General features: G+C 37.1%; 1 protein-coding gene across 6 annotated transcripts in view; it reads right to left on the reverse strand.

Moving 5' to 3' along the window:
- ELMOD2 (ELMO domain containing 2) overlaps positions 1-15,070 on the reverse strand; it is a 41,313-nt gene extending 26,243 nt beyond the window's left edge. For 4 of the 6 annotated variants that reach the window (XM_044268044.1, XM_044268041.1, XM_044268038.1 and 1 more), the window contains exons 1-5: positions 14,965-15,070; positions 13,659-13,813; positions 11,706-11,734; positions 2,404-2,501; positions 2,021-2,150 (exon numbers count right to left, since the gene is read on the reverse strand). In XM_044268044.1, the coding sequence (XP_044123979.1) occupies positions 2,021-2,150; positions 2,404-2,501; positions 11,706-11,734; positions 13,659-13,800 (399 nt within the window). In that variant the 5' untranslated portion in view covers positions 13,801-13,813; positions 14,965-15,070. Of the gene's footprint in view, positions 1-2,020; positions 2,151-2,403; positions 2,502-7,430; positions 7,571-11,705; positions 11,735-13,658; positions 13,814-14,067; positions 14,857-14,964 lie in introns of those variants that run through there. The other 2 variants (XM_044268039.1, XM_044268043.1) reach the window with 2 other exon arrangements.
- Positions 15,071-18,966: the final 3,896 nt, after the last annotated feature.

Raw genomic sequence — 18,966 nt, forward strand, 5'->3', positions numbered from 1 at the left:
TGTATTACTTAGTAAATAAAGGTATATATATACCAGCTTGGTAAACTGCCTCCTTAAGAAAAAACAAAACAAAACAGTGTTAGGTACTTGGCCCTTCACTCAAATACTACATACTAAAATAGGCTCCACTCTAATGGTGGGTCCCTAAATGGAAAAAGGGAAACAGAGGGAATCATGAAGAGGTAAGAATGACAGCATTTGAAGCCGTACGATTATTATTTTACAAATTTTCATAATTTTAGAAGAAAAAATAATATGGCTTGGTTTTAAGTAAATATGTTCCTTAACACGGAGCATTTAAAAACAGCAATCACAGATTAGCAACTGACTAACCAATGCAAAACAAAGTTTAAAAAATTTAATCGTTTTCTAAATTCAACACCACAAGTCATCAAACAAAACAGACTTACAAAAGTTGATTAAAAAGTGTGTAAATATTTGCAGAACAGAAATACTTGCATTTTTTTCCATTTCACTACCATTTCAGGCATTGTTGAGTAAAGCACTCCTAATGAAAGGAGTATCCTGTCACCTAAAATAAAATGTGAAGACTTGTGACCTTACTTTAAGACAGGGTCAGGACTCTGGCCCTGAAGCTAATCCAATCATTAGACTGGGTTTTTCTCTGGTCCCTTCTCTTTCTACTAACACATCAGTGTCTCTCCACGAGTTCGGCAAGGGGTTTGATTATGCCAGTGATAAAGCCTCAGTGATGTGGGGAGAGACACAATAAAACCAGTAACAGTCAAGTTAAATATGCACAAATATCAAATTTCTGGGTTCTACCCCTGAGATTCTGATTTCATGGGGCAAATGTGAAATCTTACACTGTAAATATAAGACATTGGTTAACTTTCGTGAAGGTGGTCCTTAAACTACAGTTTAAGGAAGCATGTACCTACTTAGCTCTTCACCCAGGAACACAGCGGAGTATGCGCAGTGGCTGTGGGATTTACCACCAGCAACTGGCTCTCTACCTTGAAAATGGAGTCTCATAATGAATCAACAAGATAAAAATTCCCTTGACCAAGATGCTAGGATGTGTATCTTACCCCTTCTAAAGGGAAGGTATCGTGTAGAAAAGGTCAGAAATTAAGGGAATAATGAAAACAATGAAGATATAAATGGTGGCCAACCTCTAGTTAAATAAGGTTCAGTCTACACCAACAGCCCTTTGAGGTGTGTATTTTCATTATCCCCATCTTAAAAAATCAATTTTTATTTTTAATTTTAGGTGAAGTGTATGTTTATACTTTCTCAGAAAAAAAAAGGGTTTTTTAAAAAAAAACTTTTCTGTTTACTTAGATATTATCTGTTACTTAGATATTATCAATGTCTCTTTCCATAGCACTTTTAGATACAACAAACTCCTAACTCCAAGTAAATGTGCTATGTTCTTTATTTTATCCCTTTAAAAATGAAATTGGCCCCAAAGAAAATTACTTCACCTCCTCCAGCCTTAGAATCCTCATCCCTAAAACTAGAATGAAGCTGATAGGCTAGATGATTTGGAAAGCTTATTCCAGGTTTAGTAATCTCTACTTTCATCCTCTCACTGGCCTTATGTATTTATAGTTTAGAAATAAGAAATAAGAAAATTCAATTACTTTCTTAATTTTTAAATCTATGGTGGCATCATTTGGCAATTCACATTCTGTAAATCCCAAAATTTTTGACATAATAATATGAAAAGGGACAGTCATGTTCACAATTTCTAAGTAAGCTAAAAAAGAATGCCTACCTTATACAAGCAATTTACATAAAAAGTAGGGGGAAAATCTGAAGCTTGCGGACTCATCAGTTGAAAAGATACCTCTCTCAGTAAGTTTTAATTTATTTCAGAATTAAAAGCATTAAAATAAAATTTACATGAATATATTTTAATGAGGCTTATCAGAAAATTGCAAAAATAGCTAAATCTTTCACCAACAATAATAAGGGGCAAAGAAACTGGATGATTGGTAAGCCTCTAGAATCTGCACACAGACTTTACCGGCTTAGATAGAGAACAGAAATTTACCTTGAGAAGCAGCTTTTCATGTTGGAGGTTATCAGAGTCATACGGCCTTTTCCTCACACTTTCTACATCCAAATAGAGCTGTTTATAACCCGATATCTGCAGTAAGCATGCCTTCATACAGATTTTAAAACTGAAAATGAGAAAATTATTATTCCTAAAAATTGTTCCTTCTTACCACACTAAAGTAATGCCTTCCACAGCTTGTGTGTTACATGTCGATCTAGAAAGCATTTCTTCAAGTCCTCATCTACTGACGAGAGAGGGTTGAACTGGATGAACTCTACAACCCCTTCAGCTCCAATGTTTTACAACTGACTGTGTGTCATCTCCACACCTCACAACAGAAGTATATAATAAAAGAGAACACCATGAAAACAACATACCTGGTATCCTTCTCAGGGTTAATATTCTTTTCCTTCATTATATCCTCTACACATTTGTCCACTTCACTCTGGACAACAAGAGTCGCTTTCTGCAAAACCTGTTTATGTGAAAGAAAGCTGAATGAGGAAAATCTCTTAGAGCTGAAACACTACAGGAAATTTGGGGATAATTAGTCAACATACAATGCATATATTAAAATGCAAAATGAAATGAAATTTGTTCCCCCAGGGCTAAAATCATACATACATACCCACACACATACATGCATGCATGCCTACATACATACATACATAAAAGAGAAGAGCAGGATGCAATGAAGGCTTCCTCAACTGAGAACCAACAGGTTCTCAACCGTTAAGTTCTTAACATACGAGCTCCCACCATACTGGGTTTGTGAAGCAGATACTTTTTATACAATTTTTAAATTACATGTATGTGTACAAAAATTTTAATGTAGAAGTCAAAAAACCTTTTAAATGCAGAAGAGCAAAAAGAAGAGAACTCAAATATTCTTGTAATTAATCTGCTACCACTAGAAACAGTCATTGGTAACTGGTATCCTTAGTCTTTTTTCTATTCATGTTAAACAGATTTCTTACATATGTCCTATAAATGTCCACTGGATCCTTCTTTTAACAAATAGGCAAGTTCAGGACTTTTTTTATCCTTAAAAAGTTAACTCTTATCACTCTGTAAACTACCAACAAAATTCTCTCTGGTATCCTTTATAACCCCAGGCAAAATATTCTCATCATACCTGAAGTTATGCCTCTGTATCTCCTGGACCTTTCTTCTGGAATGTTCCTTCCCAATCATTAAACATATCAACACTGCCCATTTTTAAGCTAGCTCATGTACGAGGCCCAAGAAATTTTCCCGGATTTTATTCAAGGGGAATTAACCTTTCCTCTCTTGGAATCCCCAAAGTGATTTATCTATAATCTTTTTATGATGCTTTCTACTTTCTAAATTAGTTACTTTTGTATAAGTGGGAAATTCTTTGGGCATAGAGACTGTATCTAGCTCATCTTTTCCTATCCTGCATGTAAAAGATAACTGACCAAATAACTGTTGAACGGAGATATTTAGCAGCTAAAAACCTTAAGAAAGGCAACTGTTTCACTAAAAGACACATACAACAATGCATATGATTATTTTTAAAAAGGAAGAAAAGGAAACAAAAAGAAGACTCCTCAAAGTAAATGAAAAAGTGAGAAGGAAAATGATCAAAGACTAACAGTTGGTAAGGATACACATATGGTCAACAAGGTGTAATTGGTCAAACCCTGAAGTAATATGGCTACAGGAAATGACTTGAACCTTAAACCCCCGTGGTAATTAAAGGATTGTCTTTACCATGGATAGAAAACTTTTGCTTCCTGAAACGTGAAAAACCTAGTCAAATATCATTTGCTTTTGTGAGGACTTCCTCAGCCCTGGAGTTAGCTACTCCCTTTCAGGTTCATACTCACTGAAAGAGTACTTATGACAATGTATTTTTGTATTTGCTTACTTTTACAGATTTGCCACCGGCCTTTGTCCCTCTTACATACTCTTACATTATGAAGGAATGAATAACTGATTGAATGAACTTGCTCAAGGCCTACATAAACGTAGAGACAGATTTCATATTAGAAATAATGTCTAGTCTCTCAGCAAATACTTTTCCTGTAGACATTCTTCTATGACTTTTTTATTTATTTGTAAGATTTTATTTGAGAGGGCATGCCCGCAAGAGAGAGCACAAGCAGGGTGGCGTGGGGGGCAGAGGGAGAGGGAGAAATAGACGCCCTGATGAGCAGGGAACCTGATGTGGGACTTGATCCCAGGACCCTGGGATCATGGCCTGCGCCAAAGGCAGATGCTTCACTGACTGAACCACTCAGGCACCCCAACTTCATTCTCTTAACAGATTACAAGGGCTATACTAGGAACCTTACATTTGGTATAAACTTTAGCATGCAGAGTGTCTGGGGGAATCAGTGGGTAAAAGCCTCTGCCTTCGGCTCAGGTCATGGTCTCAGAGTTCTGGATCGAGCCCCTGATCGGGTTCTCTGCTGGGCAGGGAGCCTGCTTCCCCCTTTCTCTCTGCCTGCCTCTCTGCCTACTTGTGATCTCTCTCTGTCAAATAAATAAATAAAATCTTAAAAAAAAAAACAAAAAAAACCCTTCAGAATGATCTTGTCATTTTCTCCAAAAATAGCTTGCTGGGATTTTGACTGGAATTACATCGAATCCATAGGTCAATTTGGGAATTAACACTTTTAAAAAAAAAAAAAAAGATTTATTTATCTGACGGAGAGAGAAAGATCACAAGTAGGCAGAGAGGCAGGCAGAGGAAGAGGGAGAAGCAGGCTCTCCGCTGGGCAGAGAGCCCATGTGGGGCTCAATCCCAGGAGCCTGGTATCATGACCTGAGCCATGGTCAAGGCAGAGGCTTAACCCACTGAGCCACCCAGGCGCCCCTGGGAATTAACATCTTAACAACACAAGTCTTCCAATTGATGACCATCTGGTATCTTTCCACTTTTAACTTCTCTTAGGAAAAGGAGTTTTAGTGCAGAAGGGTTGTAGAGCTTTCATTAATCATTAAATATTTTATATTTCTGAATGCTCCTGTAAGTGGGACTGTTTTTTTATCCTGTTTTCCAAGTTTGTTGCTAACTTACAGAACCACACTGTGCCTTGAGACATTGCTAAACCCTTATATTGATAATGTGAGTAGTTTTTGTAGACTTCTTACGGTTCTCTGCACTCACAAACTATGTCATGTGTTAATGAAAAGTTTTCTTTCCCATCGTTTTAGATTTCTTTTCCTTATTGGACTACCTAGGATCTCTAGCACAATGCTGAAAAAATTCAGAGAGCAACCCTCTTTACCTTGTTCCCAATTCAATGTGGGAGCATTCAATATTTCAGTATTATATATCATGTTAGTTCCATGTTTTTCACTGATGGCCTTTATTAGGATGAAGTTCCTTCTATTCCTAGTTGAGTTTTTAATCATGAATGGGTATTGAGTTCTGTCAAAATAGTTTTTCAGTATCTATTGAAATGATCTTACTTTTCTCATTTACTTTGTCAATGTGGTGAGTTACATTCATTGACTTTGAAAACTCCACTGTGATACACTACCCTTTTTATAGATTACTGGAATCAATTTGCTAATAAGGAACTTTTGCATCTGTGCTCATGAAGAATACAGCTTTATAATTTTCACGTATTACACTGTCCTTGTCTGGTTTTAGTATTGGGGTTATAGTGGCTTCACAAAATGTGTGTTTTTTTAACTTGAATTTTTTTTTCCTGAAGATTTTATTTATTTGACAGAGAGAGACACAGCCAGAGAGGGAACACAAGCAGGGTTAGTGGGAGAGGGAGAAAGCAGGCTTCCCGCCAAGCAGGGAGCCCAAAGCAGGGCTCAATCCCAGGACCCCAGGATCATGACCTGAGCTGAAAGAAGACACCCAACGACTGAGCCACGCAGGTGCCACTCTACTTGATTTTCTAGGAGTTTATAATAGTGGTATTATTTCTTCCTAATGTTTGGTAAGAGTTCACTAGTAAAGGAGGATTTTTTTTTTTAAGATTTTATTTATTTATTTGACAGAGAGAGATCACAAGTAGGCAGAGAGGCAGGCAGAGAGAGAGAGAGGAGGAAGCTGAGCAGAGAGTCCGATGCGGGACTCGATCCCAGGACCCCGAGATCATGACCCGAGCCGAAGGCAGCGGCCCAACCCACTGAGCCACCCAGGTGCCCTAAAGGAGGATTTTAATGAATCTTGGAATACCGCATCAAAAACTAATGATGTATTTTATGGTGACTAACAATACAACAAGAACAAAAAAGGAGGGGTTTTGGTGCAAAATTCTTAAATTACAAATTCAGCTTATTAGGTGTGTGGCTATTTATATTTTTAAATTTTGTTTTGTATTCATTTTGATAAATTGTATTTTTCCAGGACTTTGTCCCTTTCATCTATGCTACAGAATTTATTGGCATAAAACTATTCATAGTATCCCCTAATACTTTTTAATTTGTAGTCTGATGTCTCTTCTATCATTCCTGATATTGGTAATTTGGGTTTTCTCTTTCTTGATCAGTGTTGCTAGAGGGTTATTAATATCGCTAAGAATCAAATCTTTTCAAACAATCAACTTTTGAGTTTATTTCCTATTTTTGTCTGTTTACCATTTTGCTAATTCATCTTTTTATTATATCTCTTCTTTTACTTACTTTGGGTTTAATTTGCTCTCTTCTGGTTTAAGGTGTAAGCACAAATCATTGATTTGAGGCCTTAAATCACTTAGTTCAATTTTTAAAAAAACTTCCCTTGTGAGTTCTTTTCTGATCCATGAGTTCAATTTTTAATTTCTAGATATTTGTGGATTTTCTAGATGTCACACTTTTCTAAGTTAGCACTATAGAGGACAGAAAACATACTTTGTATAAGTTCAAGCCTTTGAAATTTATTGAGACTTTATTTAAAGACACATATATTGATGTACCTGTATGAATATTCCACATGTACTTGAGAATGTATATTATACACTTATTGGGTATAGCATCATAAAAATGTCATTCAGGTCAAAACAAAGTATTGTTCAAAGTACTATTGTAAAAGTATTGTTCAAAGTATTGTTCAAATGGTATACATCCCTTCCGATTTTGGGGGGGGAGTGGGTCTTTTTGTACTGTCAATTATTGAGAAAAATGTATTAAAATTTCCAACTACAACTGTGAATTCATGTATTTCTCCTTTTAGTTGAGTCGATTTTTCTTCAAGTATTTGGCAGCTTTGTTAATAAGCGCACATACTTTTAATGTTGTTGTGTTTTCTTAAGAAATAAACCCTTTTATCATTACAAAAACAATTCAGTCACTGATAATATTCCAAGTTTATATTTTCTGAAACAAAGACACAACAGCTTTTTCATGCTTGTTTGCATGGCGTATCTTTTTGCTACTTGTGTCCTTATGTTTAGAGTATATTTTTTGAAACAACATTCAGTTAATGGAGTCTTACTTTTTTATCCATCTGTCAATCTCTGGCTTATTCTCTAACTTTTGGGTAGGTCTTTGCTTCCTCATCAAAAATAAAATAGCAGCCTGGATGGAGGATAAATATAAACCATTACAACATTTTCTATGTTCAATTTGAAGGTATACTCAATACTGGAATATACAGTCCTGACAGAATTTCTGAAATCAGTAATTCCAAAACTTTCTTTTTTAAAACCTGGCTTGAGCCATGTACACACCCAAAGACAATTTTCCCAATATTGTTTACTTCTACTAAAGAAAACGTAAGTGATAATAAAGAATAAAGAAAACAACAAATATGAATCACTTATCATATATTTTGTAAGAAAATTTACATATGCTTTGTGTATGATTTTATTATTAAACAGCATCTGATGAACATAAAAGTGAAACGGTCTTTTTTATTGCACCTACCTTGAGAGTAGGTTACAAGCTACATGATTAACACATATTTCCAGGCAACAAATATCAACAGTGAGTTTCACTATGCAAGTAAATTCGGGGAGATTATATATACAGAGTATGAACATTTCATTTGTGAACTACAGTGCCTATGTGGTTATATACTTAAAGGTTAGGGATCTAAGCCTACCTTTTGCAAAATTAAAGACAAAAAAAAATACACAAATGTACATCACTGAACCATACCATCGACTCACAGACAAGTGAACCGATGCCATAAAACTGATTTATCATTCAACAGCTAGAATGTTGTCATTATTTAAAAGCTAAGATAGCAGCTATGACTGAAAAGTACAGCCAGTCAAAAACACTATTAGACTGACAAAGTGTTCTTTCTTTCAATTTCAAATTTTTCCAATGCCTGTATATGCATTAGTACAGTTGAGTTTTGCAACATTACCATACACTGCACGGCAGCCAGACTTGTTAGAACAATACTGAATTAGACTGCTCAAAGTCCAGTAAGGTTTTTGTTTTCACTTATAAATCCTAAAGTTTAGTAACCCTTAATATACAATAATAAGTAGTCCTTAGCCTAAAATATAAGCAAATGAGACTCAATTTTTAACAGTCAAAGAATTTCCACTGAAATAGTTCACAACCCAGTAGGAACACACTATCACTGCTTTAAGGAATAAAGTGGCCTTAATAGACTAAAATCACTTTTATTCACAGCAATTATCAGCAAGGTTAAGTGTTTAAATACCTAACAAGGGTTCATGAATATTTAAACTTCTAAAAATATTGTAGTATATATTGGTTTAATATCATTATCATTAATATTACTAACAACTACTATTTGTCATATACCTACCATGTACTAGGTATTCTCTTAGACTGCTTTCATATTAATATCTAAATCCTAAAACAATCACGTGGATATTAACACCTCCTTTTATGATGAGAAAATAAGTACCCTGCAAGTAAGTCAAACCACGAGCAAGTGATGAAATCAGGATTTGAACTCGGACTTTTCTCATACTGATAAAAAAGTAGATCAGATTAATAGAAATATATCACAAAATCGAAATTTGATTTTACTCCACAAAGTAAATGCAAATATACAAGTGAGATGTAATACATATCAGAAATGGTATGTTTAAATTGATGAGGCTTCCTCCATTTGTTTAATGACAAGTTTACCTCAGATCTAAAACTTCAAGAAAACCAGCTTCTGTGATTTAATTTAGTAAGGAACTACCCATTCATTGACTATCCTTTTTTCAGTATGCCCTACAAAATACTATTAGCAATCTATACTTTTTAATAATAAAAATTTGGGGTTTTTTTGTTTTTAAAGATTTTATTTATTTGTCAGAGAGAGAGAGAGAGAGAGAGAGCGAGCACACAAGCAGTGGGGGGGGCAGCAGGCAGAGGAAGAAGCAGATTCCCTGATGAGCAAGGAGCTCCATGTAGGACTTGACCCCAAGAACCCGGGATCATGACCCGAGCCCCATGACCCGAGCCCAAGGCAGCAATTATTGGACTGAGCCACCTAGGTGTCCCAATAAAATTGTTAACAATACAATGTTAATATTTACTTTTCAAGTGGGCTTTTCATAGTCAGTAAATCAGATAAAAAAGAATAAACACTGTATTTTTCTTTAACTCATTACCATGATGTTGAAGTTCCCAGTAAAGTTTACCTATACCTTCTCTAAATGCCTATTCATAATTACATTCAACAATGCTCTTTACTTCTTTTGTATATTCCAAAGACCCGAAGATCCTGTTGAACATATGGCACCATTCAAATTTTTGGTCAAGGATTTGACCAAGGCACTGAAGTTCTTAAAAAGCAAGATCTTATGTATGGTCCCACTTAAGTTTGGCATTATTATACCACATATAAAATCCCATTAGTAAAATCTGTGACCAAAACTGTTGTTACAATCAGTTGTAGTAACAATAGTTACACAGACATCTATGACACTGAGCTGCTAGTTTCAGAACTTCTCTAGAGGTTCTCCCACAGTTTATGATATTGTTATTTTGTGACACTGCATCTTAAGTTTTTTGTTTTTTTAAGATTTTATTTATTTATTTGACAGAGCGAGATCACAAGTAGGCAGAGAGGCAGGCAGAGAGAGAGAGGAGGAAGCAGACTCCCTGCCAAGCAGAGAGCCCGATGCGGGACTCGATCCCAGGACCCTGAGATCATGACCTGAGCTGAAGGCAGAGGCTTAACCCACAGAGTCACCCAGGCACCCTCATCTTAAGTTTCAATTAATGGAGGAACTATATGGGTGTATAAATTTTTAGAAACAGCAACTTGTTACCTTTTCGATCCCTACATTCTTATTTTAAAAAGAAGAACAAGAATATTAAATCACTTTCTAGGATTCCAAACAAAAGAATCAGACTCCAGATTCCCGTTCCCAATATATATTCATGTAAGAGTTATTCTTACCTTGACCACTCATAAAAAAACACTGTAACTAAATCAGTAAAGGCACTTATTTTATAGGTCACTCCCAAGATTGTAATGATATGCTTGCAATATTCAACAGTGCCCATTTTCTTTCTGGCATGAATTAGTAACTCATATTGGTATCACTAGATAATAACAAGTCAACAGTTTTTCATTCTATTTTTTATCCACATTGCAAATCATGACTAAGTACAAACACACCTACAGATATTTAGAATATCAACAGATGCATACAGATAAAATTAAAATTTCATAAAACAATATTTAACTTTACTATAATCAGTGTTTTCTGATTATCTTGTATTCTATTTCTTTCGTTTTGTTTAATGCTGGCTGTGATCTACTATGGGATTTTAAACAATGATCTAGATGACCCATACTCTACCTTTCCATTCCAAATTTTGTATATATATAGAAATCTATCTATATAGAGAGAGAAAAAATTGTGAACTACTATAGAGAAGTACAGCATATAGCAGATTGAATCATTTGTCCCAATTTTTCACTCCCCTATAATTAAATTATATACTCACACGCTTACCCTGGCTTCGTAGTGGGCACAGTGTATTTGTACACTTCTTGACTTGGACTGGCTATGCAACTTACTTTACCCAATGGGATGTTAATGGACATGACAAAAGGAAACTTAAAAAATATGTCTCTGTGGTTGGACATTCAATGATCTATTGTGAGAACATTTTCAAAGTACCCACTACATTTTCAACCTAGGTTCCAATAATGACACAATTGGAACTAACCTGAATTTGGGACCTACTTGAAGAAGAATCTCTCCAGTTGGCCTGAAGACCATGGGCAAGAAATAAACAATGTAATGTTATATATGCCCCTGAGATTTTATAAGTTTGTAACACAGCAAAAGCTAACTAATAAACAGTATGAAGTAGGACTTAATTTTGGATCAAAAGGCATGTGATGCAGGGTTTTTGGGGTTTCTTTTTTTTTGTAACTATCCAAAATTGTTTTTATCTCACATAAGAATCTATTTGAAGGACAAAGGTTATGAGATTTTTTTTTCCCTAAGAAGATGCTTTCCCAAAGGCTGTCAAGTTTTGAGGCAAAATAAACAAACAAAACCTCAGATAGGGACTAATTATTCAAATACCTTCTCTATGCATGAGTAGCACACACACACACACACACACACACACAGAAAATGTTTCAAAGATAAAATAATACTTTCAAAGTGGGAAATTTCATGTAAATACTCTACAGCGAAGACTCTTCTAGTAGCACATTAAAAATAATTCTAAAACTGAGGCATTTTTTTTTTCCTGAGGCATTCTTTTAAAGAAAAAGAATCTCCAGGTTGAGTTTTCTAGAACTACCACCTTGATATAATCCTACCTTATTCTTGGAGTATGTCAAGGAATTTTCTGAAATAAAAAGAAAAAAGAATGTTACCACTTAAAAGCTGTTTGTGAATTACTCCATAAACAAATAATATAAATATCAAGCCAGTAATAAGTTAATAGTTCTAGAAAATGTGATTTCTACCTGTATAATACAGCAAACATTTTTAAATGTTATCCTCACAGTATAGAGAACTAGATATGATTCCAAGATCCTCAACCCAATACAACACCAGAGCCAAAGAGTTGAGACCATTCTAATTTCCTGAAGGTCATGTTTCTGTGCAAATCCCCAGTGTCTACTAACCAATGCAAATTCATTCGTGGCTACCTCACAATAGCTCAGGTCACAGAAACTCATCTCAAGAACATACAAGGAAAGTGCGTTTTACTACGTTTTCTTCATCTGTTGGCTTTACGAAGTAAGCATTTAGATTTGAGGAGCCAGTGACTGATTTACAACAAAGGGGCAAACATGTAATGACTTAGATTATACAGCCAACTATCTTCTGAATAGAGATAGAAAAGCAGCTTCTCCATTCTTGTCTTCTGTCTCAAGAATGACTAGAACATTTCTACTAGACTATTTAAACATTTTTTTTCTTGGCACATTTACTAAGTATCTTTATTCTCAGCAATTTGAAAAATTCAAGCAAAAACAGTTTTGCCACAAATTAATGCCTCAGTATGTTCTTCCCCCACAGTACAAAACATAAACCATGACTGCTAAGATTTCTTATCAAGAGGTACTTTGTTCTTTGAGCAGCCAAAAGGGCAAATCAGAACTACGGGCAGTAACTGAAGTCAGCCACGAAGTTGTGAAAAAAAACTAGGGAAGTAATTAAACTTCAATCATCCAGCTGCCCTGAGGTTTACTCCCTCCTTATAGCTCTCATTCTTCGCAAGTTGCCTTGGATACCAACACCCACTCCCCAGATCTCACAGGGGTAGATTTCTTAGTTGAAGTACACTTGTTCAACACAAAGGAGGATTTAGTTAAGTCATGATTTTCCATTTAATATAATGAACATGAACTGTAGCCAATCCCTGGTCTTCCTTACTCTGGTCAAAGAGTAATCACCTCAACCACATTTCTCACTCCTCTGTGTTCTAATTTAAAGCAATATTTTCAATTAAGCATTGAAAGCTGATGAACTTTAGAAGGTAACAGAACACCACTGTGCAAAAGAAATACAACACAAGCCAAAGTGTGAGCCATGTGTGTACTTTAAAATTTTCTAGGAACCACATCACAATAAAAGAAACACATGAAATTTATGTATTTAATCCAATACATCAAAAATATTATCATTTCACCATATCCTGAATATACAATTATTAATGTGGTATTTCTATATTCCTTTTTCATATAGTCTTTGAAACCCAGGATGGGTTTTATGCACATCTCAATTCAGGACTAATCACATTTCAAGTGCTCAAGAGCCACATGTGGTTACTGACTGGCTACAACACTGGACAGTACAGACTCTGTAATAATCTTCATCAGGGATCACTAGATACCTATTACTGTTCTTTCACAAATTACATAAAAGACTAAAAGACAGATAAGCGTGCTGAATACAAAACTGGTCTAGATTCAGACACTCTTCCCCATCATTTAAGTGAAAATTTCCAAGGATATAGAAATATAGAGATTTTTCTCTGGAAAATAGGTTGTAGCTATAACTATAACCTAAGGTACAACTGATGAATTTTAGGAGCCAGAGAAGATCATTTTTTGCACAGATGTGGAATGAAATTATGATTCCTTTTCTATCAAATCATAGTTTTAGAACTGAAATCATTCAAAGCTAGATTTCAAAGACTAAAAAACTAAATTGAAGATTCTTGATCAGGATACACAATGAGTGCATCTGTCACTATCAATATTGAGAAAAAATATTCATTCAGAGTTAAAATTGATTTATTCTTTTTCAGATAACATTACCTATCCTGTGTGTCCTTTGTGCACCTACATAGGTATCAAAAATTCGTTGCAATTCACATTTTCCAGTCATCTGTCGTAAGAGCCATTTCATCCAAAAGCGAAAAAAGTGCCCATAGAAGAACTCCCACAAAGAAATAAACATTTTTTTTAAAATCCTGGAGAAGGAAATTATGACAGATTTAATGACCTTAGATTTAAAAATGGAAAAAAAATAGTTATTTCGACTTATCAAATCCCAAATTGTATCCATCATGTTATTCCACTGGGTCTACTTTGCAGTAGTAGTTAGGCATGTAAGAAAACAATGACAGATGTAGTATATACCATTTAGATCATTTAAAAATAATGGATGGTCAAATAGTCAATTTCTCACTTTTTAGCAATTAACTGTAAAAATCAAACTACTTACTTAGCTTCAACTTCTCAGTTCCCTGTATTCTGAGAATGGGGCTCAACAGTTCAAGAACAAAAGGGACACCACGTAGCAACAATTAAATCAAATATGCCATACATCTGAATGGTTTGTATAACGAGGAGCTCTTAGCCCCGACGTGTAATTCCAGTTACATCTGTCCTACAGTCAGGAGATTCCAGCGAATAAAACCACAACACATGGCTTACAAACTTAAGTATGTAAGTTGAACCCAGAGTAGATCACACCCCGGCTATTAAGTGTTGATTTTCCATTCAAGAGGTGAAGGGCAGAAACACTAATGAAGAGTAATAAACTACACCCTCGACAAAGCGGAATCTTGACGCCATTAGAAAAATTTTGAACTTCTCAAGGAAGCGGCGGGTGGGGGTGGGGTAGGGGGAATACCAGTGAGAAGTTACTTTAAAATAAAAATGCTTAATCTCCTTCCTGCCTTCAACATTCCCACAGGTACGTCGTCCCTCGACTCCGGCCCAAGGGACTGTCAAATTTGAAATCCCCGCAGGTCAGTGCAGAAGCAACGCCCACCGTCAGAGATGGGGGCAGAACTGCGACTTTAAAATGAATCCACCTAGGTCCGCGCTCAAGAGGACAAAAGAAGCGAGAACTGCCGAGCGCGGGGAACGCCAGCCTCGAGGCGCCGGAGCTCCCCGGACCTCGGGGAGTCGCTGCGCGGAGCCCCCCTTCCGGAGCCTGGCCGAGCCCAGGGCGCGCGCTGCCTGCGAGTGGGAAAGTACGGCTCGCACAAAGCCCCGCCGGCCTGGGCACCCCCACGGTTTTCCTTAGTACACCGAGGGGTTCCACCAGCTCGCGCGCCCTCAGCGCAGCCGCGCCAAAGCAGCGACCGCCGAGAGGAAAAGAAACAGCAGCCACCTCACAGGAGCGGAAGAACTAGGGGGGAAGCTGGAGCTGCCTCGGTTTCCCCAACTGCAAACAGCCGGCAACGGAAACGACGCTACCCACGGAGCACTCCCTGCAAGCACCGCGACCCGGAAGTCGGGGAGGGAGGCCGCGGGAACGCCCTCCCCGGGGCACGGCCCGCCCCCGCCCCGCCCTTCCCGCCACTCCGATTGGCCCGAGCTCCACCAATTGCTAAAGCCAAAATGCGGTGGCTCTGAGTCTCTGGCGCGCGTGCTCGGATTCTAGGGACGCCCAACGGTTTCCCTGGCAACGCCTTCCTGGAGGCACGCCCTGTGCCAAAGGTTGGTCTGTCAAAAGCGCCGCTCTGGACGTACTTCTCGCCTTAAACCTCAGGTCGTTTGCGCGTCCTGGAACTGTGTGCTACTCCTAAACTCCAAGAATTCACGGAGAAACAGCGTACTTTTGGTAACCTTCATAGCGTCAAGGTTGCAAAAGCACTTTCACCTACATTTAATATTAATTCAGCGAAGTATTTATTAATAGCCCTACTTTATGGATGAGGAAACGGCATTTATGTTTAAGGACTTGACCATGGCTAATAAATGGCAAAAAAAAAAAAAAACCCAAAACCCAAAAAACAAAAACAAAACAAAACACCAAAAACTCTGCTATGTTGAGTAAAGAAGTTGGGACTTTGTCCAAAACCCACGAGTATCTGGAGGAAGTGCGTTCCAGGCACGAAAACCAAGTGCAAAGGGGCATTCTTCATAAATGGGAGAAAGAGCACGAAGGCCAGTGTGGCTGGAGGAGCAAAGGATAAGGGAAGAGTAAATGCAGCAAGAGTAAAGGACAGCTTCCGTGGAGAAATAACCTATCCCCACCCACCCACAACTCCTGAGCCCTCAGTCCCCTTTCTCAAAAGCAACCAGCATTATTTTCTTGTTCATACCTCCAGGAATATTTTGTGCAAGTGTGTACTTGTATAATCTCCGCATCCCCTTATGTGTTAACAAACATGGCAGCAGCCATACACACTTTTCTACACTTCAACATTTTTTCAAAAGGTGCTGATTGTAAAACACTAGACACGGAAGCCCCATGGGAGCAACCAACAATCAACGTGGTCACGAAAAATGGACATGTCCTATAATAATAGAATCATAGAATCTTAGATCTTGAAGGAAACTTAAAGATCTCATTGAATATTTTTTGTTGTACATGAAAAGACTCAGAAAGGCAAAGTATACAGCCAATTTGGCAAATTAAGAAGTGGAAACAAACTTCTATTTAAGGGTCTTTCAATTATTACATAAATGCTTTGTATAATTGAAAGTGAGATAGTCCGGTAGTACCATTACTTAATCCTTCTACTTTTAAAATTTGCTATGCTGAGAGTTCAGAGTATAAAGAGGACTGTCTTCTTGTCTCCATGCTGCCTGTTGGTCCACCTCTGTCTATGTTTTCCTCCAAGAGAAAGTAATGGGAACCTGTTTGGTTAAAACCTGAAAAGTTGATTGAACTGAATTTATTGGAAGCAAAGTCACTGTCATTTAGATGTCATGTGCCCCAGCCAGGAGACCCAACAATGACCACAAGCTCTTCTCAAATTAAAAAAATATATATGTAAAACATGTCATGTGCATATGATTGCCTCTTCTATTTTCACTGATTCATTTGTATGTAGCTGGCAAATATATTAAGCACTTCTTGTCTCTCAGGGAAGATTGTCCTTCTCTCTTTCTCATTCTCTTTGTCCTTCTTCTCATTCTCTTTGGCTTTCTTCTTCCATGTGGCCAGCTAACTGATGGTTAACTCGGGATTAGAATTCTGACTTCAAGGAGAAGGTGGGACCCCACTTAGGTCTCTGAACTAATCTGTGTGCTTTCACCTGGTTCTGTCAAATAACCTAAATGGAAAACAAAGGCTATGGTGTAATGGTGTTTGGTTATATTTTTGAGTAGTACTAAGGAATCTTTGTGTTCTTAGATTCTTAGACTAAACAATCAAGCACTGTTGATTTTAGAAAATGCTTAATGGAAAGGTTGTTTGGCATGACTTAATCAATAGCTCATTGCAATGTTCAGCACCTGATTCACAGAGGAATCAAATTAAATATCAATGCCCCGTTTTGGAGTGTGTGAGGTCTGGAATGAAGCAAATTTATAGTGAGAAAGAGAATTGTAGACTCCTTTCATTAACAATGAAATGGATTCTCTCCTGTGGAATTATTAAAAATATGAAGGACAAAAAAATATTAAGGACAGTGGCAACACTGATTGTTTGTATGATGATGTGTGCTATACTTCTCTAAATCTATTTTAAATCTATTTTAAATGCTATACACTGTAATTAGGGGGGCCACCTCATAAGTATATGGTTTCCCATTTGATTCTTTTAGTGGGAGAAGAGGAAATATACAGAATGCCAAAGCAGATTGATTCTGAGAGCTCCCAGTACAGAGCTTTACTGATGAAAAGAAAGCTGAAACTATTCAGAATTAAGCTAATGGACTGGGGTGAAAATGGTAACCAGGACAAAGGAAATAATATTGAATCAGGTTAAATGATTTCTATGATTGCTTAAAAAAAGAAGGGAGAGTGAGAGGGAAGAGAGAAGCAGGAAGTTGGATGACCTACCAGGGGCCTGGTAGCACATTTGATAGCAATAGTTGAGAGGAGGGACACCCACTCCAGCTCCTACATCCACCTCACCTAAGCTAACCTATCAGATCTGTTCCGGTTTTCCCAGCCTCTGAGAGTTTCAAGTCAATGATACCAAAGGGAAACAGGGAGGTAAAGAGTGTTTAGCACAGGATGGTGATTTTGATTCATCCATTAAGGCTGTGGGAGAAAAAGACGATTAACTGGAGGGTCAATAAATCTTCATTTGATCCCTGGTGGGAGGTCCAAGATTGTTTGATGAACAAACAATCTTGAGATTCTGAGAGGCAGAGGGTAGTGAAATACCTTTTGGGGATTAGTGAATGATGAAGCAAAATGTGGCACAATACCAGCAGAAGAACGGAAGGACAATATTAAGGTATGAAAATTCAAGTTTGGTAGCGCCGGGATCACCATGAAGCGGAAGAGGAAGAGGAAGAATGAGAAAATGATGAAGAATGAGATGGAGAATAAGAAAGAACTATCCAGTTCTTGACTTAAGCAGAATATATAATTGGAATCAATGTGATGATGGTTCTTGTTGCTACCAGCTTAAAGCCAAATGTTTTTAAGAGATAGAGAAGTCTGCCCTTCATGTAGCTTTAACTGGACACGCAAAATGGAAGACCTAAGAATCGCCCAAACCTGCCTTTATAGTAAATATAAGGCAGTGTCAGATTCTGGAAGGACACAGAAAATCTCACCTTTCATTAAGGAAACACGGGAGCGGAAGAGCTGATCTCCACTAATGCTTTACATTAATCCTCTGTGGCCTAGGAAAGAAAGAAAGAAGAAAAAGAAAAAAGAAGGCTCTTAAAAATAACATGTTAATGTTATGATTTAACCAAAGTAGTTTCCATGATTTAAACAAGTGTCTGTTATGCCAGGCATTGTAAAAACTGTAAGAGGTTCAATATGCCAACTGGGACTGGGATTTTTTGTGATCATTTCAGTAAATGTTGTCTTCTCAATCCCACTCTCAGAACTCAAACACCATTTTCTGGTACACGAGAAAGAAGGCAGTTTGTTCATGGTCCTTCCCCCCAAGATATCTGACCCCTCCAACTCGCTGCCACTATTGGTGAGATTGAATTTAGATATGATTACCATCAAAATTACGTTAATACATTGTATTGATAACATTATGATCATTTCCCCGTTGAAGGAAGAAACTCAGAAGATATGAGATACGTAGTGGCAAATATAACTAGCCAAATGGCTCATCAATCCAGATAAAATTTAGAACTTAATGCAATCTTTGAAATTTCTAAAGATCACTTTGGACAACCAGAGGTATTCTATGAACACTAAATAAATACATAACTCTCTCTCCAGAACTCTGTCAATAAAAAGA

This window comes from Neovison vison, chromosome 11 (genome assembly GCF_020171115.1).
Source record: "Neovison vison isolate M4711 chromosome 11, ASM_NN_V1, whole genome shotgun sequence".
NCBI lineage: Eukaryota > Metazoa > Chordata > Mammalia > Carnivora > Mustelidae > Neogale > Neogale vison.